The 23715-nt window shown below is 35.8% G+C and overlaps 1 protein-coding gene across 1 annotated transcript; it reads left to right on the top strand.

Moving 5' to 3' along the window:
- Positions 1–110: 110 nt before the first annotated feature.
- On the top strand, positions 111–23439 carry LOC135681002 (oxysterol-binding protein-related protein 11). Its single transcript, XM_065195254.2, has 25 exons — positions 111–722; positions 3835–3872; positions 5584–5689; positions 5982–6029; positions 6798–6879; positions 7273–7586; positions 8150–8188; positions 9061–9090; positions 9693–9740; positions 10407–10452; positions 11083–11119; positions 11627–11721; positions 12570–12712; positions 13688–13773; positions 14021–14102; positions 14758–14935; positions 15485–15595; positions 17438–17501; positions 18313–18409; positions 18973–19016; positions 19517–19598; positions 19916–20007; positions 20835–20904; positions 21683–21748; positions 22076–23439. Exons 1-25 carry the CDS (start codon positions 576–578, stop codon positions 22157–22159), a joined length of 2229 nt encoding a protein of 742 aa, XP_065051326.2. The 5' UTR covers positions 111–575; the 3' UTR covers positions 22160–23439.
- Positions 23440–23715: the final 276 nt, after the last annotated feature.

Genomic DNA, 23715 nt, shown 5'->3' with positions numbered 1-23715 from the left:
AATCCTAATCTTTTTTTGATTTTGTCTTTTCATTATAAGTTCAAATAGACTTATAAACCGACGCTCCCTATAATATCTTTACAAAGTATCGGTACTGGAAATGTTCAAGTTCTTTCCTGTAGCACTTATCTTGCATGGTTCTGTAACATCTGTATGAAACTTTGCCGTTATTTTCTCAAACTTAACAAACGCAGATTTCCAGAGCAAAGTGTTCTACAGAAAATGAGTTTATTTCCATGGCGAGAAATCTATTGTATCGTCTTTTAAACCGCTTTAAATCTCCCTGAATTCACGAATAACGTGTGTTTCTCTTCGAAACATTCTTGAGAAATTGTAGCTGCGAAGGTGCAACTGCTGTAACGAAAGAAAAACTGTGGGATTGTCGCTGTTGTTAGCTGAAGACGCGAGAGCGTCCAGTAAGTGGACACTCAGGTTTTGACGTTGGAAAACATTTCCAGATGTAATGGATTACATTTGACTGAAATGGCACATCGTTGCTTCAAGTTCTCTTCATATTTTGACTCTTTTAGGACAGAAACTAGGAGTTTTTGGCATATATAACTTTTTTTATCAACATGTCCGCTGAACCGCGGCAAGTTTATTATGCCGCATTACACGCGCGCGGTTTGAACCCGTCAGAGGAAGAGCTGGATCTGGACGGACAAAGCTGGTTAACAGAAGAAGAAAAGATTAAAATAAAAGAGGTTATGGTGAGAGAAAAGGTGAGTATCGTTGCCTTTAGTTCGTGAAATCCTTCCCGGTATAAATGCGGCTTTCAGTACCCGCAATGACATTGGTATTCTTTCAATAGATGAGTGAATCACCTGTTCATTTCAGCTCCCAGTGTTGTAGGCCTAAAAAAGATTTTCACAAACCAGGTGGTTTAGCTGCTGTGCAAATTGAAAGCCTGTCACAAGAGCGCATAAAGCTAAATTATATGACACTACAGCAAATTTTTCATAAAAGAATTATGCGACACTACAGCTCGTGATATCCAGTTTAGGTTTCTTAGGCCGTCGATGCACGCTCTTATTTGCAACTTCCACATAATTACTCCTGACCTCTACAGGTTGGCTAGGCCCATTATTTGACCTTTTAGTACACCTCCTGGGCTTAAGGTATTAAGACTTAACAGGCGGTATCTAGTTTCAGCAACCGTTGAGTTTGTTACCAGTGGCAAAACTCACCATATTTCTCACCTGGAAGTGGGAAGTTGAAATCACTACCCATCCACATTATGTTTTCTTGACCAACACCAGTGACTTTGATCTTGATCATTTCTCAGGAATATTTGATGAATTTTGCCAATATCTTATCCTCATTAAGAAAGCAGAATTTATTACTGTATATGTAAAGATGTTGTAAAATGGCTAAAATCTTAAGTTAAATAGTATTTTTTCTCCAGCTAAACTCCTGAAGCTTAGCATGCCATGCATCTATTATCATTTCTCATTTTGGGTTTGGAAGCATAGCACTTTCCATATAGGCTGTAAAGCAAATAGTTTTGCAAATTTGAATTTTTCCTGAACCTTGCTCTTTGTTGCTTGCAAGGTGAGGTTTCTAAGTTCCCTTATGTCATTATGATGGACTGTGTCACGTCACATCGATACAACAAATTTGTTCAGTATAGATCAAAGTGATTTGCTTGATACACATGGACATTATCTCAAGCTGAAGGAGTCTTGCCCAAGATTGAACATTCATAATTTTTTTAGAGAGAAATGCATTATATGTGTAACAGACTACCAAAAGCTGAAGTTCAGCACCTAATTTGAGCCAATTTAAGAATCAGCTAGACCAGTAGTGGCAAGACAAGCAGCTAAATATTTTTGATTAGAGATACATCTTATTTACTTTACTTTGAAAATTGATACCAGACTAATGAACAACTGCAATGGCACTTACAAAATTAAACCAATATGTAAATATATATGTAAAAAAATCAAGTAAATGGCCTGGCAGGTTTATTCCTGTAAGACCCTCTATACCATACTGTATGTGTTCCAAATCTTGATTTTCAACCCTATATCTCGGTAATAAGAAGTACCACAACACAACCTTATCTCTGACAATTCCCTTTTGATGCTCATGTGCCAAATCACTACTCCAATCACTGTATTAAACAAGAAAAAAATCTCCCCATTTTTGGAGCTTTTTATGGAGTATGCTTGTTCTCTAGACATCAGTATTTGGCAGAAATTGTTATTTGCAATCTGAAATTATGAACCTCCTTCATCAAATCATTTTAAATTAAGAAAAAATTGAACTAGAGGCTAGATCTAATACCATCATCATATCATACAGCAAGCTAAACCCGCTTGATTTTTATCAGCTTAATTTACATAATATTATATTTTATTTATGGTTTAACAAATCTGGTTTAGGTAAGCAGGTTTAGTTTGGTCAGTGTGAAAGAAGTGATGGCTACAAGTAGTAGATATACGCTAGAGTTGAATCCAATTAAGAAATATGTTGTTTCTAGTGCTTTTTCAAGGAGAGCACTCTTTCAAGGGTGGGCTCTTTCTAACTTTTTTGCCATTTCACTTGGTAACTTTGTCATAAGAATTTAACTGTTTACTAGACCAACAGGAAAACATAATTGTGAAGTTGGATTTGTTGTTCCAAGAAGCTATGACTATGAATGCTAAAGCAAAATACGGACATTTTGAATTATACATAAAAAAGGTTTCCTCATAAGTGCCATACTTTTTTTAAAATTTTTTATTTCTATAAAAGTTGCTTTTTCTAAAAGGCTTTTTAAATTTTTAAGGGAGGGAGGAGGCTTTCTAAATTTTGGATGGTTTCAGGGGGCATTTTTTAAGGTTGGTAATTTTTAAAAGAAATAAGGTACAAATCTATATCATTTTCTGTTTGAGTAATTCCATGTTTTTTACCAATCAGTGACCACTAATCCCTCACAATGTTGTAGAATCCAAGAGAGAAATCAAACTCTGTCTGTCTATGCATGTTACTGTTTTTTCGATATAGACAAATCCAAAATCATCTAAATAAGAAGCTGACCTTGCTTGCCCAATAATGCTAGAGTTGGAAACATTATATTTTTGTGTACTTTGGATTCTCTAGCAAATACTGACCTATGAGTGACTGAATGATGTTTTATCTGGGCATAAAGATTTGTTTATAAAAACCTTTCAAAGTTGATTCAGCTAGTGAGATATATACAGATCTTTTAATCATTTCTTAACTTCTGTTACAGATTTATTGTTGATTTCAAGGCATTGCAATTTATAATTTAGTTTCTAAATGCCCTAAACATAATTTTTACCACCATCCAGATTTTGACAAATTGACTTTAAGTTTAAATGCAATGTTATTGTTCACAGATAACAGAAATAGTTTTAACCCAAAACTGGGTCCTGAATAAGGTTACATAAGCTATCAGGTTTGTCTGGAGGGGTTGGTTAGTTGAGACTGAAAAACAATTGTCACTGTGACACAAAACAATATTGATTCAAAATACAGTTTTATCCCATATGAATTGAAAAATTTTTTGGCAGTACAGAACTAGAAAATGGCTTTGAAGAAAGAAAACATTTCGCAAAATACTACTGATAGCTTTTTTGCCTGACACTCCACACAGTATAAAACGTCAGAATAAGGTTCTGAAAGAAGGCGATGGAAATTATATACCCAGTTGTGGATCGAAATTGGCCAATCAGAAAAATGCAAGCACATGACGGGCAAAGTTGTCCAACCAGCTCTTTTGCTGAATCCTAATGCATATTTTCAGTTTGTGATTAAATTTGTTTCAAACCCCTTGAATATGATGAATCTTAATCAAACCTGATAGAAACTAAACCTATTTTTTCTTAGGAATTCATCAGCAATGAAGCTCAGGGTCATATGAGAAAGTAAGTGAGACAATATTTTTTTGCAAATATAAATGGACTACCATGTTTTGTTTCATGTTTTAAAAATGTGATTGTATATTTCCTAGCATAAATTTGATCTTTTTTCCACCATGAAATAAGTCTTTCTCATATTTGGCCTCCATAAGTAGCAGTAATGTCATCACGAGTGACCCAGTAATATCAAACATTATCTGTATTGTGTTTCAATAGGAAGTTTCTTGAATTGCCAAACTGTTCAAGTGTCACCCAGACATCAACATTTTAGACAGATTAGTGTTGAGTTCTCCTTTTCAAATCTAACCAGTATCAATGTTTGCTATTAATGGACATATGGTCATCTAGCATTTACAGAATTTTTGGATCCTAAAACATTTAAACACCCCTTATCAGTGGCGCAATGGATGCAGCCAAGGCCCCTCGGGGTTTGTCAATGCCAGGCCACAAAATTATAACATTGGTTAAAAAGCATAAAGAAAGCACCAAATACTAATTATTAGACTTTCCATTCATTTAGCCTTACATTTCATCAGGCTTTGGACCCCTTGAACTCGTTTATCGTATCTAGAATACCAGCTTCAAAGTAAAATAATGCAAAAAAACATTTTTGGGGCCCTTAGTTTTTAAGGCAACTTTAGTCCATTATACCACTGCCCCTTATATGCAGATTAGTAATGGCACATTGGAAGTAACAGATTCTGTTTAAAGATTCTTGGTATTGTCATTTAACCATCATGATTACATTTAAAGAGATCAGTAAAGAGCCCACAGCTTTGTTTCCTGAAGCTCTGACACAATTCAATAAGTATTTTGGGCTATTATCCAAAAAGAATAATCATTTCATTAAATGGCATGGTCTTCTCTAAGGAACCATAATACTAGTGAGCCAAAATATTGATGATCTTCTATAGAAGAATTTAAATTTAGTTTTTTTTGTTTTCTTAACATATGCCAAATAATTAACATAGCAAATTGTTTGGGCTTTTCATTATTTTATCTTTCATTCTCGTATATTTGCACATAAATTGTGCATAAAGCTGAATATTCTTCGTTGATCTCATAATAGTATTTATTGCTTTATGTGATCTCTTTTATAGTTATTTTATTTGTACGATAATTTATTCCTAGCCCTCTCACTCAAAATTAATATTTGTGCCACTAGTTCATATTCCAAGCCACTTATTCCACAAAGCAATATCAAACTCGTAACTATTTATCCCTACATTGTCTTCCGCTGTGCCTGCTGTGCTACCTTTCTAATGATAATACTGGAAAAAGAAGTTTCAAACCCAACATTTGAATTAGAAAATGGCACAAAATAATGGAAACATGATATACTGCAGCAATTTTGTCATACACTCTTCAGAGTTAGACCTCAAATAATGACCAAAAGTGAGCAGAAAATTTATATCCAGCTGTGGATCGAAAGCAATATGATAAGAAAAAAGACACGCTTGACTGGTTCCTTTGTTTTAATCTATCAGCGACCGCTCACTTTCGCTCAAGATCTGGATATTTCTGCTTCCTTCAGTAATTAATTGCCTCCTTCCAATGTTTATACTTTGAAGAGTGTCGGACGAAAAGTGTTTCAGTGGGCTATGATTCCAGTATTTCGTTCCATCTTCAAAATTTGAAGTTCCAAAAGCCTGTTTGTAATATTGGTAGATACTTTTCAAATAACCAATTTTTAATTAATTATTTGTGGTTCCTTCAGCAAGAGTATGGAGGGCCAACTAAGTAAATTCACAAATCTGGTCAAAGGATGGCAGAACAGGTGGTTTGCTCTGGATGCTGAACATGGGACATTGTCATATTTCTTGGTATGTACCCTAATTTGTACTTTTTATCTTTGAATTAGTGATTGCTGTAAAAAATTAATTTATTTCCTCTATTATCCATCTTACATTTACTTAATTTCAAAGCTTTGTTAATAAGAAGAATGTAGTTTTGTTTTGAAATGACGGACATCTGTAATTAAGACATTTGGAAGGAAGGAGAAAATTATTTCTTAAGATAAACTTTTTGTTTAAGTAAATGGTTTTCAGAGCTGTTTTTATAACTGGCTGTTGTACATAGGCTCCGCTTTGCATATAACGAATGATTTGCTTCCAGGAAAAAGACAAAGTAAAACATGGCCCACGAGGATCAGTGCATTTGTCTGTAAGTCAATAAATAAAGTTTTTAAGGATCAAAAACTTTTCTTGTTGAAAAACGTTCGTTAAAGGGTATGCATAGAGTCCCAGCCCAAAATTTGTTAAGTTTAGTACAGAAATTTAATATTAATGATTTATGACTTTGCCAGGCATAAACCAAGCCCCTCCCCCTTCGGAGGCTTGTTTGATTTTGGTGGCACCATAGTGTAATAAACCAAATATTGAGACGTAAAATGACTTCAAAATATATTTATCTTCATCATAATCGTACATACAGAAAACTGACTTACAACACGTGCTAACTGGAATAGAGGCTAGATATGATTTATGCACATATTTTAATACTATTGTCCACAGGGGATAACAATAGGTTGGGCTCATTAAGGAAAAAGTGGCTCCCCATAGAAGGATGAGGAGAGACAGGATACTTTTGAGAATATACTTTTTTTAATTCCACTTCTGTACAAAAGCCTAATGGATCATTTGTCAATCGATCAATCGTTTTGCTTTGCAAGTTTTTCGGTCGCAAAGGCAGTTTTCATAAATTCACATTTCTTGAATCAAAGATGCTTATAGAACCAAGGAGGACTCAGGAGGCTCTTTGGAAAGAGGTTCAAAGCAAAAGGGGTTATAAAGCGCTTATGTGATATTTCATAAGGTATTGTATGTTTTTCGGTTTTGTAATCCCTAATAAAGATGTTTCTACACGTTTCTAAATCTTTGTAACCTAAAGGTAAGCTCAATCTACTCATGCATGCCATTTTTTTCGATTAAGGGAGCTGTAATTGCCCCAAGCGATGAAGACTCCAACCTGTTCATTGTCCACGCATCAAACGGAGATGTATACAAACTTCGAGGTGAGCATTCTACGCTCTTGAGATGTAATAGAGATGGATTTTATAAACACATATAAACCCTATGTTCGAGTAGGAGCGAAAGCAAGAGCTTAAGAAAACACCTCTTACTTGTACTTTGGGACTGTTGTTTCTTCACACGTTTTGTAATTCAATCGAAAGGAGGCTAAGTGTACGTCAGTCCTACTATAGGAGTTGAGGATGGATACATACGATATGCGGATACATACTGCATTATGGAACTGTTTCCTTTTGAATGGAGAAGCTTTGCATCGCTATTATTTCAAGTCTGAACGTTGATATGATCGGAACATTTTTGCAATATGTGTATGAAAATATCATGATTTCATGGCGTCCTTCTGTTACGTTGATTACCGTACGAACATGTCATTTCAGCAACTGACCCCAAGAATCGCCAGCACTGGGTCAATATGATCAGAGCGGTTGCAGAATTCCACAGCCTCAGTCCGAAACAGGAACCTCCTTCCGACATCAACGCAGCGGCACTCCAACGCACTGCTTCACTTGGCGGCGCGTTTCTCTCGAAAGCGTCAAATCTCAAACGTTCAGCTACTTATGGACAACCGTCATCTAGAAAGCCACAACTTGGTAAGCAAGTTACGACGCCGGCGGGAGAAGAACTGCACAACGTGAAAGATGCTTTAAACACGGTTGATGAATATCATGCAACGGTTGTTGAAACCCTGGAGGTGACTTTTTTATTACCAGTTTTGCCTCTGATTACCTCTAAATGTTCTAAGTTCTACTATGTAACACAGTGGGACACTGTTTAACACGTTGAGATCTGGGTTGAATTAGCGAATCCAGCGAATCCGGATAGAGTTATCCGATTTAACCCATGTCATACATTTTTAGGAGTCAAGGAGTTAAAGTTTATTTTGTTTATGCAGTTTATGTGTCCATTTATGGTGACCAAATCAGTCTTGTTAAATACATGTATGTTTATGAAATTTATTCCATTTTCCAATATTTGTTAGCTTGACATCTTTCTGTTCAAGTATTTACATAAAATAGAAGAATAGGGAGCTTTTGCTTGTATTATCTTCGTATGGTTTTAAAACCCGATTAAAAGGTATGGTTACTTGAAGGCCAATTCACAGTTTGAAGACAATTCTTTACACTCCTCTACTCCTTCAATACCAGAAACGAAAGGTGTCTGGGGCTAGCCCTGTGGTTTTTTTCGATTAAAAACAAGAGTTGTGGAAGCTCGTCGTATTGTGTAATCCACCAAATTTTTTTTATCTTTTAACAGAATGACTCGCATGGTGATATAGCAAACCCTTTGGATGAGGTAACTTGTGTTATCTTTGTTTACATTGAGGCAGGCTGGCGCTTTTTAGCAATGCGTCAAATTTCAGCCTCAGTTATTCTTTGACTTCACGGTACAGATCTACTAATAATGAATGTATTCAAAGTTAATTTTCATCACAGATTTCTGTTTGCAATTTTATATCTAGCTACTAAGTGTTGCCAGTTTTTGCTAAACCGATTCTCGATTCTCTAGATTTATGTTGTTTTATTTGATAAATCCTCTGTAAAAATTCTGGAGAGTCTACATGACACAAAGAGTGAAACCACAGTGTCATAATCAAAACAGGTTTTCAGTCAAGGAAGTCGAAAGTTTTTTTTACAGGGTTTAAGGCAAAAAAGTTGCTTCTCTGTCACAGTTTTTTACAATTTCATTTTATAGTAATATCAATAATGATAATAATTTATCAAATCATATTAATTTAATTGGCTGCATTTAAAACTGCTATCAAGAGAAGCGGTATATGAATTCAAGAATGCTGAAATAGTGATATATTTATTTACATACAGCTATGTGATACATACAGCTACAAAATTTCGTGTAAACACATCAAGATCGTTAATAATATGTGACAAGTCTCCTAATAATCTGCATTTAATATAGGTACGGAGAGAAAGTTTAATCCATAAACTCTTATTTTCACGTTTGCTTGAAAAAAATGTTAAACATTCAAGTTTTCAGATATAACGCCAAAGCATTGTTAATCTTGGTCACCTTGTAAAAAGTTCCTCTTTTTTCACTCTTTGTCCAACTTTTGGCAACCGTACATCCGAATCCCCTCGAATTGTTTCATTTCTTTGCACTTTGGTTTGTCTCTCTCTGCTGTTTCTAACGACGTTTTTTTTCATTCGTAGAATGTTTTGATTCTCAAAGCCACATCTCAAGTAAGTTCATAATTATTGATAATTCGTGTAGTTTCAAAGTTAGAAAACGTTAAAGACATCACTTGACGAAAGATTACCTTTATAGTATTATTTCTTTATTAACGGCCTAGCAAATTTTGATCAACGCTTTTATCTTAGGCGTTTCCAAACTCCAAAAGCATCAGTGTTGGACAGTGTCTTCACGTAAAACGCTTGAGACTAAACGCTTGAGATTGAACCTTAATTGAACAAACTTTGAATAAATGATGTTAACCTTCTATTTCTGACCATTGCCGTTAAAAGCCAAAACGCCTTGTGCACCATTCTACATTTATTGTTGCCAAATATTGTGCCTAAGTGCTCGTCTTAGTGCAGGGTATTAGTGAGCCTGACGCTGAAGGAAAGAAAACATTTTTTCGAAAAGTTGTTGGCTGAAAAGAAGCTTTCAAAGCATTGCCATGTAATTTCACCTTCTTGTTGAGACCAATAATTTTACTTTCCTTGCTACGACTATATAGGCTTCCTATGACTTGAACACAAAATGCTATATGCACAACTCTGACAATTAATTTCACTATATAAACCAAATACAAAAAACAAATAATCGTTTTTCTTTCTCTTAGGCCATGGTCAATATTTTGCACCAGTGTTACTCGATTTTGCATCAACAGGTAAAGCAGTGTTTGGTTTTGCTATCCTGAAGATAGCATGCTCTCAGTTCTTTTGCGTTTTGCTATCAATGTGCCTTTTTTATAACAAAACCTTTATTTTTTGTGAGCGTCAATATTCTTGAAATTTTGTTATACTCAGCTTGAAATTGTTCTTAAAGGGAGTATGTCGCGCTCTTCATAGGCTATTGTTTGTTGAATTTCGAGGTTCCTCGAAATTAGAGAAGCGTGAAGAATTAGTTTAACTGATCAAAAGCAAAACCCACTAAAATAGAAATTCAATTCTTTGTTTCGGTAAACCAATGAACAGCGCGACACACTGCCTTTAAATCATTTTTAATCAACATGATAACAAACAACTTGTAAATTTAGTAAGGAACTTCCCACTGTCTTTCTTCATCATGACAGCGTTTTAGGAAATTAACCTTTAATGACTATAGAAGGTTGATTAGTTTGCTCCAAACTTTTTTCGTGAAAGTGTCACTTGTCGGGATTGTTAAAAAAATCAGATTTCTAATGAGTCAAATGCCTATGAATTTTTTTAATATATTTCATCTGTTATTGAATCACACTTTATGTGATCTTTTGATTATCTTTGTGTAGTATTTTAGTCTGGTCTGGTCTTCCTAACCGCCCCTTAGCTATCTGATCGTAATGTTTTACTTTTAGTCAGCAGACTTGCAAGCAACCGCCAATGCCACTGGCTTACCTCCTGGTATTTGCTTCAATTCTTTTTTTGCATCTCGATACTTCATTTCAAGATAATTCGCACCAAGCTTTTTTCTTAGCACTTTCCAGTTTGCATACATTATATCAACTAAGTCCTTTTTGGATTCAAATTGTGTAATAACATACCATATTTCATTGTTTTCGAAAGCTTTTCTGCAATTTTAAGTCTTGATGTAACTTTTAAGGCAAATGTAACTGGCAATGACGTCATTTTGAAAACTCTTGAAAAGAGATAAATTTCTAAGTACTTCAAAGTGGCAAGAACTTAACCTGAAAAGTCTGGTTCTCAAAAATGTTTATTTTTGTTAGCTATATCAGTGCCTTTTTGTGGAAAACAAGAAATACCTGCATTTGGATATAATTTTATATTTTTTTGGAGTTAATTTCTTGGATGCGGCCATTCGGAAAATACAACTAAATCAAACTTCCCCATATTTTGATTTCACCTAGAAGTTTATGGCTGAAGGGATGGTTTTATTGATCTTTCATTTTGAAAAACCTCTATGTACCTTAGAAATAGCTCTTTGAAATTTCTTTATTTTATTATATCATATCTTCCTTTATTCAGCCCAGTGAAAGAAAACAGTTAACGTTCTATTTTGATTTCTTTAATTAGGTGCAAGAATCGAGTGGCTGGGACCTTCAGATACTGTGTGAGTTAGATGCATTTTTGTGTCAAATATTTATTTAACATTACAGTTAATATTTTTTGTTATCGCTTTTGTTTATAAAGCTGTTCTCCTTACTTGCCACAAGCTCGATGACGTGCTGCGTTTCAACAGTTTGAGCACTCTTAAATGAAAACCAATGACGTTATTGATAAATTCTGAAGTGATGGGAAATTTTTCAGATTTCGCTTTACTTTTTTTGTATCAATTTACATCTGTCTGTGTATTTTCTTTTCAGTCTTTCTGACACAGAGAATTCAAGAAGAAAAATATCAGTTCTGTGTTGCTTTTTGAAAAGAAGTTATTGATAGATACAACTTTTGGAAAAACGCCTTATTACAATGCGCCTCCTTCCCGTGTTAAAAGTCTAGGAAGAGGTATTTAAGCAGCAGAAACGTCAACATTGGACGGGGACGGGGTGTGAAGTCTCACCATTTCCATACGTTTAGATCTAGAGTCTATAAAAATTTTAAATACATCTTTGTTTTTTAGGTCTCGAAATGATTTTAAAACTAGAAGATCCGGCAAAGATGAAGAATACAATTCAGATGAAGATCAAGGCGATGAATTTACTCTTAAAGAGGAAGGTAAGAACAACTGTCTACCCTAGTGTAGCGTCTTATATAAAAGGGGGAGTAGCCAAGAGACTTGAGTGCTTTGCTACAGTCCAAAAAGTTGCATGTTTGAATCAAAGTTTGGCACACGAAGTGGACGCCGGCATACTGTCCACCCATGAGCAAATGGGTACATGGTAGAGACACATTGGGTGCTAAAGGAAAAGTTGAGATGGACTGGCCACCCTATCTTATGGGTGGACAAGTGGATCACATCGTTTAAGGGACTTACCGTTTGTTGTTGATATAAGCGCATCCTGGTTTAGATTCAAGATAGTGTAAATGGTATATTTCTAATCTATGGTACCTTTATAATTTCATAGTTTCGAAAGTTGTTATATCATGGTTTTCACCACATTAAAGTAAATTCTCTCTAAGTCGCGTAGAGACCCCACAATAAAAAGACTATGTTTATGAATTCTTGAATAACTATTTGGAACAAAACATCTAAATTATAGTAAAATAACGTCAAAAAACGTCAAACGTCAAAAGTTATAATCTAACCCAATTTATTATCCCAGTTCGTTTTTTCATATCCATTCTGTTTCCTCAAAAAGTCCCGTATGCAACCTCACATCATCCAACATTTACTTTATATTGAACAGTTACTTTTTTATATTTATTCACAAACTTTATTTCGTCATTATGATTAAAATGCGAATCAGTAAGCACTTGTTTAGTGTTTTCTTTAAAATCGGGGTCTGGTTATCAGGCTAGCACTTTTTAAATTTAGAGACTGTTTGATGGAATTGTTTTTAATGGAATGGAATCGAAATGCGACCATTAGTTGTTAATATTTGTTATTTAACATTTTATTTCAGAATTCACTCATATAAGATCCTTCGAACATTCAGAAATCCTTGACGAACATGACTTCGAAGAGTCAGAAGAAAGTATGGAGCCACATAGGAACATTATATTGAGTATTTTGTCACAGCTGAAGCTTGGTATGGACTTGACAAGAGTAAGTCGAAGTAGATTTTATGCCGAAGTAGAAATATTTTTGAGATTAAAAGCAGCTGTTGGGTTATTTTGAAGAAAAAATATTTTTTGTGTTTTCACTCTTCTCTTTGGTAATGCTCGAGATATATTTCTCAGCACGAAGCGGGGTCTAAACGATAAAGCATAACTTTGAGAACTTTACTGATGGTTTTGCTATCCAAGCTGTTACAAAGCTATGGGTAGAAAAGTTCAGATTATCAGATTTCGGATTTTTTTACCTAAAACTTCAGGCATGCCATTACTTGAAATGCTTTTATCACTGGTATATGTACATCATTCTGCAAGGAAGGATGAAAATGTTTTTGATAGATCAGGTTTTAAAGCTGTCATCCATGTATAAGCAGTCGGCTCTGCCTGCTAACAGTTATTTGATTTTTGCATTGTTTTTTACGTCACTTCTGTATCAAGATGTTTTTGAGTCTACGCTTCTAGCAATGTTACAATCATTTGCTTGAAAACTGTACCAGAAGTTCACACTTTTGCTCATACATAGTTGGTCAGTGCTTGTCAGGCACTGGTAAGCGTTTGAATTATAGGCTCTAAAAAATATATTTCGTTGATATTTCAAGTAAAATTGTGGTTGGAAAGTGTAGATGAAATAAAGATCCGACATTTGCATTGTCAAGCTAAAAAATCCTTTGATTTTCTTCGTTCCCTCTAACTAAGTTTCTGAAAGATATCACGATCATTTAGCTCACTCTCCAACTCCACCTCCTCGTTTTCTCAAAAATATTTGTGCACGCTCGATCTTTAGAAAGGCCTGGAAACTAGTTGCCTCAACATCTGAGGCGGCTTCCTTCCACGAAGACCGATCTAATTCTATAGACTATGAGAAAACCAAGCCCCTAGACTTTTATTGTTTCTCTCTGAGTGCTCATCAGCTTTCGTAACAATTGTCAAACACATTTCAAAAACGCTTGATTTTTTATTTCAACAGGTTGTGCTGCCTACATTTGTACTCGAGAAACGATCTTTATTGGAAATGTACGCTGACTTCTTTTCTCATCCGGATCTTTTTACAAGGTGATGTTTCAGTTTGTAGCTTTCAGCTGTTCTGTTTGTGACCATTTATTCGTTAGAAAATATAATTCACCACAAAATACATAATACGTAGTTCATAAAGGCATCTTCATTGTTAGCAGACTAATCGATTTCTGATAAATATATGCAGTTCTCAGGGAATGGTTTCGACTTGTATAAGCATATTCTGTTTACGTGTTGTTTTGATTAATCGTTTTTGTCTGTATTTTAACGGAAAATATTTTTTTAGGATTCCGGATTTCGAAACTCCACAAGACAGGATGCTGGCTGTTTTGGAATTCTACCTGACATCATTTCATGTTGGAAGAAAGGTAATTTATTTCTGTTATATTTACCAAGACAGTATCAATTTGATCTTCAAAGAACCAGAGTTATTAAAGAATGCCATTATCTTGAAATTAGCTGGGTCCTTAAAGAGGCCATAAAAATGTTGTGGATCTTGTGTTTATCTTCTAGCTGTTGGTTTAGAATGAATCCGGTTTGAATCGTCTAAAATCATCAATTTTCATATATCAATATGATTTTATTATTTTGTCAATTTGAGACCTTTATTCAAAACAAATTTATCTAATTTATTCTCTTCAATGACTTGATTTGTCTCGTGAATGATTCACCAAAGGCAAGCTGACCGTTTATTCATAACTTTGAAACACTCAGTGATCGATTATTTTCTAATCTCGTACCCCTCATATAAGAACTCTCATGATCTTGCACCTTCAGTTTCCAAATGTATACATCCACCCCAACATATCTGTTACACTTTTTTGTAACACTGTTGTGAACAAAAATATTGCCTTTTAATTCCTAAATCATAGCAGAAAAAACCTTTAGTTAACAACCTTAATACTGCTATGGCCATATTGCGACCTTGCTGTATTTTTTAAATGCTTTCGTCTTATTGGCATATAGATTTCTGTAAATCAATCTCTGTGAATAAGTTAAACTACACTATCACTTTTTTCGCAGTCGGCAGTAGCAAAGAAGCCTTATAACCCAATAATTGGAGAGACCTTTCATTGTTCATACGATGTACCAAGCCAAAATCAATTTGCGAATTCGAGCAGCCAGTCTCCGACGATGTCAAACGCTGACGGCACGAATCGTCTGTTTTACGTCGCAGAACAAGTCTCGCATCACCCACCAAGTATGTTTTTCTTTTCAATAAAAGCCAGCTTCGATTTTCTAGCTCTTGTGATAACAGTCTTTTTTAAGGTCATGGGCTCTTTAAAGTGCACGCCTTTTTCGCTGTATTTCATACCCCTATTATTCCCATGACAAGATTTTCATTCAATGATTTCATGTGGATTTGGAATGCTATTAGTTTTTTAATTACCGAAAATTTCTCACCCTATCCATCTTTCTGTTTTTCATTTATTTTTCATCGATTTAAAGCAGATATATCAATTTAAAATTGGGGACAAAGGATTATAGTATCATGACAAGTTATACCATCATTTGTCAAGAGGAGAATCCTTGGGTAAATTACTTTCTTGACATCTGCATCTGTACTTGAATATAGCTTCACTGATGTTATATTGTGATATGGACACTCTATGACTGCTATTTAGCCACATGTTGGTTAAATAAAAAGTTTGTTGAAATTTGAGTATCGACTCGAGAACATGTCTTTTGTTCAAAATTTCTAACTTAAGTTTTAAAACCCCCGACATTGTTTTCATCTTTATCTTTCCAGTTTCCGCCTTCTACGCCGAATGCCCCGATAAAAAGATCACTATGAATACACACATTTGGACCAAATCAAAGTTCTATGGAATGTCTATAGGCGTTGTGAACGTTGGTGAAGGTTTGTACCCACGTTGCTATTAGTTCTATTTTATCAAGAATCTGTTTTATGCTAACTGTTTCTCTACCCCCACCTCGTTTGACTTCGTTTCTCTACCCCCACCTCGTTTGCCTTCGTTTCTCTACCCCCACCTCGTTTGACTTCGTTTCTCTACCCCACCTCGTTTGACTTCGTTTCTCTATCCGCGCCTCGTTTGACTTCGTTTCTCTATCCGCGCCTCGTTTGATTTCGTTTCTCTACCCCCACCTCGTTTGACTTCTTTTCTCTACCCCCACCTCGTTTGACTTCGTTTCTCTACCCCACCTCGTTTGACTTCGTTTCTCTACCCCACCTCGTTTGACTTCGTTTCTCTATCCGCGCCTCGTTTGACTTCGTTTCTCTATCCGCGCCTCGTTTGACTTCGTTTCTCTACCCCAACCTTGCTTGTCTTCGTTTCTCTACCCCCACCTTGCTTGTCTTTGTTTCTCCAACCCCACCTCGTTTGACTTCGTTTCTCCACCCCCACCTCGTTTGACTTCGTTTCTCTACCCCCACCTCGTTTGACTTCGTTTATCTACCCCCACCTCGTTTGACTTCTTTTCTCTACCCACACCTTGCTTGTCCTTGTTTCTCTACCCCCACCTTGCTTGTCTTTGTTTCTCTACCCCCGCCTCGTTTGACTTCGTTTCTCTACCCCCACCTCGTTTGCCTTCGTTTCTCTACCCCACCTCGTTTGACTTCGTTTCTCTACCCCACCTCGTTTGACTTCGTTTCTCTATCCGCGCCTCGTTTGACTTCGTTTCTCTATCCGCGCCTCGTTTGACTTCGTTTCTCTACCCCCGCCTCGTTTGACTTCGTTTCTCTACCCCCACCTCGTTTGCCTTCGTTTCTCTACCCCACCTCGTTTGACTTCGTTTCTCTACCCCACCTCGTTTGACTTCGTTTCTCTATCCGCGCCTCGTTTGACTTCGTTTCTCTATCCGCGCCTCGTTTGACTTCGTTTCTCTACCCCCACCTCGTTTGACTTCTTTTCTCTACCCCCACCTCGTTTGACTTCGTTTCTCTACCCCACCTCGTTTGACTTCGTTTCTCTACCCCACCTCGTTTGACTTCGTTTCTCTATCCGCGCCTCGTTTGACTTCGTTTCTCTATCCGCGCCTCGTTTGACTTCGTTTCTCTACCCCAACCTTGCTTGTCTTCGTTTCTCTACCCCCACCTTGCTTGTCTTTGTTTCTCCACCCCCACCTCGTTTGACTTCGTTTCTCCACCCCCACCTCGTTTGACTTCGTTTCTCTACCCCCACCTCGTTTGACTTCTTTTCTCTACCCCCACCTTGCTTGTCTTTATTTCTCCATCCCCACCTCGTTTGACTTCTTTTCTCTACCCCCACCTCGTTTGACTTCGTTTCTCCACCCCCACCTCGTTTGACTTCGTTTCTCTACCCCCACCTCGTTTGACTTCTTTTCTCTACACACACCTTGCTTGTCTTTGTTTCTCTACCCCCACCTTGCTTGTCTTTGTTTCTCTACCCCCACCTCGTTTGACTTCGTTTCTCTACCCCCACCTCGTTTGACTTCTTTTCTCTACCCCCACATCGTTTGACTTCGTTTCTCCACCCCCACCTTGCTTGTCTTTGTTTCTCTACCCCCACCTCGTTTGACTTCGTTTCTCCACCCCCACTTTGCTTGTCTTTGTTTCTCTACCCCCGCCTCGTTTGACTTCGTTTCTCCACCCCCACCTTGCTTGTCTTCGTTTCTCTACCCCCACCTCGTTTGACTTCGTTTCTCCACCCCCACCTCGTTTGACTTCATTTCTCTACCCCACTTCGTTTGGCTTCGTTTTACGGAGGCACTTTTTTCTTAGGGATCATCATCGATCATGTGCACGATGAAGAATACATAATCACCTTCCCCAATGCCTACTGCAGGTTGGTAACTTTTAGAAAGGCCTAACGACGAACGTACTACAGTACTTGTCTTCTTCCTCAGTCTTTTTCTTTCCATAAAGCTACGGTATTATCTCAGAGGCAACAAGATGTGAGTCATCCTTCTCGCGAATAGTTTACTGCACTGTTTAATAGATTTTTGTTGAACCAAGGTACTTCAGGTTGTAAAGTTATGAGGTACATCACGCAATCAGAGTGTAATTTGAGAGATAAGAAAACTGGTTCCATTTTATCTTTAACTGATCGTAGTTTTGTTTGCAAAGCTTTTGAAAAGGAATATTAGCTAAGATGTTCTATTTATTTACTGGATACAAAATATAGCTGGCAGATGATCGCACTAAGCATAAAACTCGGAGTTGCAAATTAGAACCGTCCTGTTGTACATATACCAAATTAGTCATAAAATACGAATAAAGAAAGTTATAATGTGCTAGTCTTTACTCTATTCCGTTTTTCTCTGTTGTCACTCATAATTTCGAATCCATTCGTTCCCAGTATGTCTTGTTTTAATCTTTAATCTTTATTCTATGTTTTTCTTATCCGTGTGTATTTAGAAAGTAGAGAATTTTCAAATTAGATTTGGAATTTCGCACTTGCATGGCATGTGATTGCCCCCTAAACGTTATTCTCCTTCGTAGAATAGACTGACGTGGAGTTCAGATGCCATTAGATGAGACCAATTTGATATCGATCAACTAAATTTTTTTTCTCGATTTACAGGGACTAGATATCCAACCAAAACCCCTCTCTATGACCTTATACGAAGCTTTTCAACGATTTCGTTGATTTATAGGTCGATATTAACGAATCCTTGGATTGAACTTGGCGGTAGAACAATGATCAAATGTGTCAAAACAGGATATGCAGCCGTTGTTCTGTTTCATACCAAGGTATTCACATTAATTTTAATTTCTCAAAACCTGGGAATTGTTCATGTAGGTCAAATGTAACAAAAACTATTTTTATTTCATATAAGGTCAAGCAAACGGATTTTAAGTTGCGACCTTTAGAACATTTCCTAAGTCTTTGGTACTACCCCAGGAATTTGTTTCATTTGTACATCAGCAAATTTTTTGTCAGTTATCAAGAACCAAATCCTTATGACTTTGTATCAGAGTCCATTTCAATTAATGCTTCAATGTTCTCGAAGAATCTTCTTGTTCTGATAATATTTCCAAGAAAAAGTCTAAACATTTTAATTATTGCTGAGATATATTCAAAAACAGTAGACTGGGCATCTATCATTCGTAGATACCGAAAATTATTGTTAAGATATCAAAGTTAAATCAGGTGTGTTTCTAATAATTGCCTAGTGCTCAGGGCCCTTCATGCTCTTGGTAAAAACACTGTAGTAACAACTTGAATTTTAACTTGAAACTTCATTAGACTTAAGCTCTGTATTTAACACAAGCTATTGTGTTTTTTATTCATGTCATACATTCATTTTTAACAGCCATTTTATGGTGGATCAGGAAACAAGATCTCTGCGGAAATAAAGTAAGAGGTCTTAAGTTTCATTTTGCGATGCCGATTGACTGACTCTTATTTTTGTTGTTAAGAATGTACTTATCCTTTAATTCAAGAAGTTTTCCTCCGTATCTTTCATTGCAGTTGATTTTTATTATAACGACTAGGATGCGAGGAGGAGGATGGAATTTTTCTTGAGAGACTTTTTTAGAATTTAATTATCATAAACGAACGTGTCTGCATCCAGTTATGCCACTGCAGTTGTATGCCAAAAAAGTTAGCTTAGCTGATGAAATTTCAGTAGGAAAAGTATGTGCAAAGAAAGGAGGAATGGAATAGAAAATATTAGACGGTTTTTAGTGGAAGAAACTGCAACTTTAGTAGTAAAAACCTGATGTTTTGAAATTTTGTTTCTCGTCGTGACTTGACCGTTATCCTCCAAAATTTAGAAATTTTCAGAAATTCGTAGCACATCTATTTCTGCTTCAGCAAATAAAAGTCAGAGATTTAAACGCATTTTTGTCCCTTAGGGATGTACAGACCGGGGATATTTATTGCCGTGCAGAAGGATCATGGAATGGCAGCATAGAGTTCGCATTTACAGACGATGAGGTTTCTGCTTGATACTACTCTCGTTCTGTTATCAGACTCTAATTCACTACACCTGCTTTGTTCTGCATGTAAATGTATATATATACATAAACACTATTGGTGTAAACGAGGCACTTTATTCTGGAAAGAGGCGATATAATTCTCATGTGAAGCTCTCTAGAAAGCTTAGCTAATTAGACAGAAAATTTTATATTCTCTAGAGTAAAACACAAAATTAGTTCTAGATTGCATCAGAAGCTCATCAACTCAAACCAAACAGCAGCATTAATAAATAATTTTCTGAATTGCTTTTTTTCAACTAATTTATTTCCATTCAGAAAAAGGACAGATCGATTGATATCAGAAAATTGCGTGCGGTTCCTAAACGAGTGAGACCGTTGGACCATCAGGGCGAATTTGAGTCCCGAAGGTAATAATACGCTTCAAACTTTATCAATTTTCAACTTCTTGACTCATTCACATTGGTCATAATACCTAAATTTAATTTACGTTTAAATAAGAATCAGAGAAGTAGAATGTAAACCAGCTCTAAAGCTTGAATAATATACGCGAGGTCTGTTCTGTATTTAGTTTAGTTATAAAAGCTGCCTGCTACGATATTATTTTCCCATAGTTTTCTAACCTGCTATAACTGCTGTTTAAAACTACGTGTGGTGCTTATTACTGGCTAGTTTGTACCCTGAATCTCAGAGCCAAAGTTTGACCTTTTGTCACTGAAATTCACAAGTTTGATCAATCCGACTTCCATCCCTGACAGACAACAATGTTTCCCATCCCTACTTAAAAAATCTATGAATTATGCGCTTTTTAATTTCAAGTTGCCACAAAAGCAGTTGTATTGTATACAGAACATTTTTATGTCAAGTACTAAGATTGTTGAAAATCTAGTAATCAAACCAAACCAGTAACCTAAGTTAGAATCTAGTAAGATTGTTGAAAATAGCTTTGCTGAAAATATATTGAAATTTCAGGCTACAAAATTAGAAGTCGGATTCATATATTTATCATTGCTTTGAAAAAAGCAAACATTTGAGTAAACTAAAGCTTTTCGTCTGACACTCTTCAGAGTTTAAATCTTTTCGATCTATGTTCTGACATTTTCGATCTATGTTCTGACGTTTAAACTCTGATGTTTCAATGCTCTTTTCAAGTTTTGTCCCACCAAAGGATTATTTATATCTATCATTGTCCATGTGGCAAATTTTGTAGTTGTTTTTTATTTTCGTCCCATTTTAGGTTATGGAGGGATGTTACACTTGCCCTCAATGAGGAAAACCTCGAGAGTGCGACAGTAGCAAAACACAAGGTTCTCTTTTTGACAAGCTTTTTTGGGCTCTTTTTCTCCATATCTTTGCCAAAATTTCGTTGGATTAGATTTTTTAAAATTCAGTTTTAGAATACTGACTATACTTCGCTCATATCTTCTTGAGTTAGTTTTGTTTTAGTCAATTAACAGTGTTAGTCGATGGCTCGGTCCTTGTGTTGCAACATTCAACTCAGAAGAAAAAGAGGACAGTAGTATTGAAAAAGCATTAAAGTGGTAGACTAACAATTTAAAACTGATTGTAAAAGTTAAGATATTCCTTGTGTCCCTGTTGAGTTCAGGGACTTCGATGCTGTAATGTTTTTGCTGCATTAAGTGCTGCAAGACTGTCGTAAAAAGATCACAAGGTGTTTTTGTTGCATGTCCCTTTGCTTATGTTTTTCTGGCTCAAGAGTTGCCCATTGGTGCACTTTCCATCTAAAGAAAAAGTTGTGACTGCTATTTTATGCTAGCATTTAGCATTGATTGTCAGGATAGTGTTGGCTCTTAAATATGTTTGCATAATTCTTCAAATGAATTATTTCATGGGAATTTTTCTTTAAATTCGAATAAATTATGTGGTATCAGTCCGGGAAGTTGACAATATATGTGTGTATGGCTTCAAATATTGGCAAACATCGCCCCCATAATCCTTTTCTATGTTGATATTTCTGTGCAGTTATTTTGATGAATTTGGTTTGTCCCAATATCAAATATCAAGATAAAATAAGGAATTATCTTCCTTTTTTTATCTTGCAAATATCCAATGTTTTGTTCACAGTTAGAGGAACGACAACGAGCTGACGAAAGGCAACGGCAATCTTTGGACATCAAATGGAAAACTAAAGTAAGCAAGTCTAAGTTTTGTGAGTTTTCCAGCTGTTGAGTCATACAATTCAACTCTGAGATTAATATCAAAATTAAAAAAGGACAATTAACTTGATTTGTCAAACTTGGCTAGATCCTGTGTTTTTTGACATCCAAAATTTTCTGAAAAAGGACTTGACTAGGTGCATAGCTACTGCTTTGATATTGAGATGGTCCTGATTAAGATTGCAAGAAGGCCTAACTAATTTTTGTTTTTTTCCAGACCCGTCATATTTATAATGATGTTTCCTATGTTTACGTTATTCGATTTGGATTGCTGAAACTAACTTACCTTGTATTTTTCAAGCTTTTTCGCAAAGTTGACGATGGCTGGTGGTTTAACAAGCACGTGAAACAAAGAAGAAAAAAGAAGTCCTCGACATCATCGTGATCTTTATAATCATTTTGCTGTCCTCACTGCTTTGATTTGTCCGTATTTTATTTTGTTTTCCATGGAAATAAGTACGATTTAAGGTCATCGATTTATGTTGTCAAGCGAGAGCAGGGAAGTGCTGATCCTAAGTATCATATTTTCAATGATCCGTTCTTTTAAATGATACATTTAGTAAGAAATAGATAGATACGATGTAGGTCTTTCCTTTTTCTATAAAAGTTAGCGATGTCGACTACACGGTGCACCCAAATACTGTCACCCGTCTTAATGTCTTAGTCCCATTAATATATTTAGATTTTCATTTCTTTTTGTGTCTCAAATTTCGTTAATCTAGTCCATCTCTTAGCTGTTAGTGTGAAGTTGTCGTATTTGTTTTCGTCTGAGTTGAAAGTGCCGTGACATGTTATTGAACTCAGATATTCAAATTTCTTTCAACATTTTGTTCCATTAGTTAAAGTGACTACGAATTCTTTCTATCATCTTTTTTCGCACTATTTAATCTCTTCCATCTGTATTTAAAGTCCTTTGTGGATTACATGGAGTTGTGTTTTGCTACATTTCCCCTTAATACATTAATTGTTTTATAGTTTTACAATTGCTTATTGAATCGCTTTGTAGATAGATCAAATTTAAGATTTTTAAGAACGATTGGTAGATAGATGAAATAAAAATTTAGAAAGGCGTTTAGGAGCCCTTTCTTTGCTAAGAATAAATATGTTTTTCCAGCCCTGTTAATGTTATTTGAAACATCTTTGGTTAGGGCCATCTTAGGCTGTTTTGATAAAAAACCCGTCCGTATTTCTCCTTTGCTTCCAGTTAAGGCAAGCAATGAAACGATCCTGTTTGTCCAAAATATGACAAGTCTTCCAGAAGATTGAACTGAAAAGCCTATTTTAAATAAAGCAGGATTGTCTCAATTTTGGAAGACTTAGACAATGCTGAACCTGATCGATAATACTAGCCTTCTGAGGATTGCCTTATCTTGATTAATCTCAATTTATCTCCACACTGCTACCTAAGTATTCCAAGCCTAAATTGTAGATCAGATTCAGGAAATATTAGTTAGTTGCTAGTCTAATATTCTTAGGTATAATTGTTCGAAGTATTCTGTGATGTCGAACGCGTTTTGAATCCGTAATTGATTATCGAATAATTTACCATATTACAGTAAGCTAAGAAAATTTTTGTCAATGGTAATTTAGATATAATATCATTTAGTTATGAAAAATATATTGATAAGAATTGTATCTGATCTGAAGAAATATATCAATGAGTAATGGGCAAAAATTTTATTTGTGACCTTTCTGCCAAGATAAATGTTTTGGTTTTCGTTAGAACCGTATTTGCCAGGAAGTGAGGAGGCGCAATTAAGGGTATGGGTCCAAGTTTTCCCGCGATATTCAAAATGGTGGATAAATGTGGCCATATGTTTAGTGTACTGATCGATGTTTTACAGATAAATTGAGTTATCTTCAACATGTAGAGGGTAAATAGCAGAGAAGGTAAGCATATTTATTTTTCCTTACCTCACAGTGGCAAGCAATTAGGGTTTG

The sequence above is a fragment of the Rhopilema esculentum genome, chromosome 18 (assembly GCF_057945365.1).
Source record: "Rhopilema esculentum isolate cy_ngs chromosome 18, ASM5794536v1, whole genome shotgun sequence".
Taxonomy (NCBI): domain Eukaryota; kingdom Metazoa; phylum Cnidaria; class Scyphozoa; order Rhizostomeae; family Rhizostomatidae; genus Rhopilema; species Rhopilema esculentum.
Note: the sequence above shows the minus strand (reverse complement) of the source record. Positions and strands in the feature narration are given on the sequence as shown.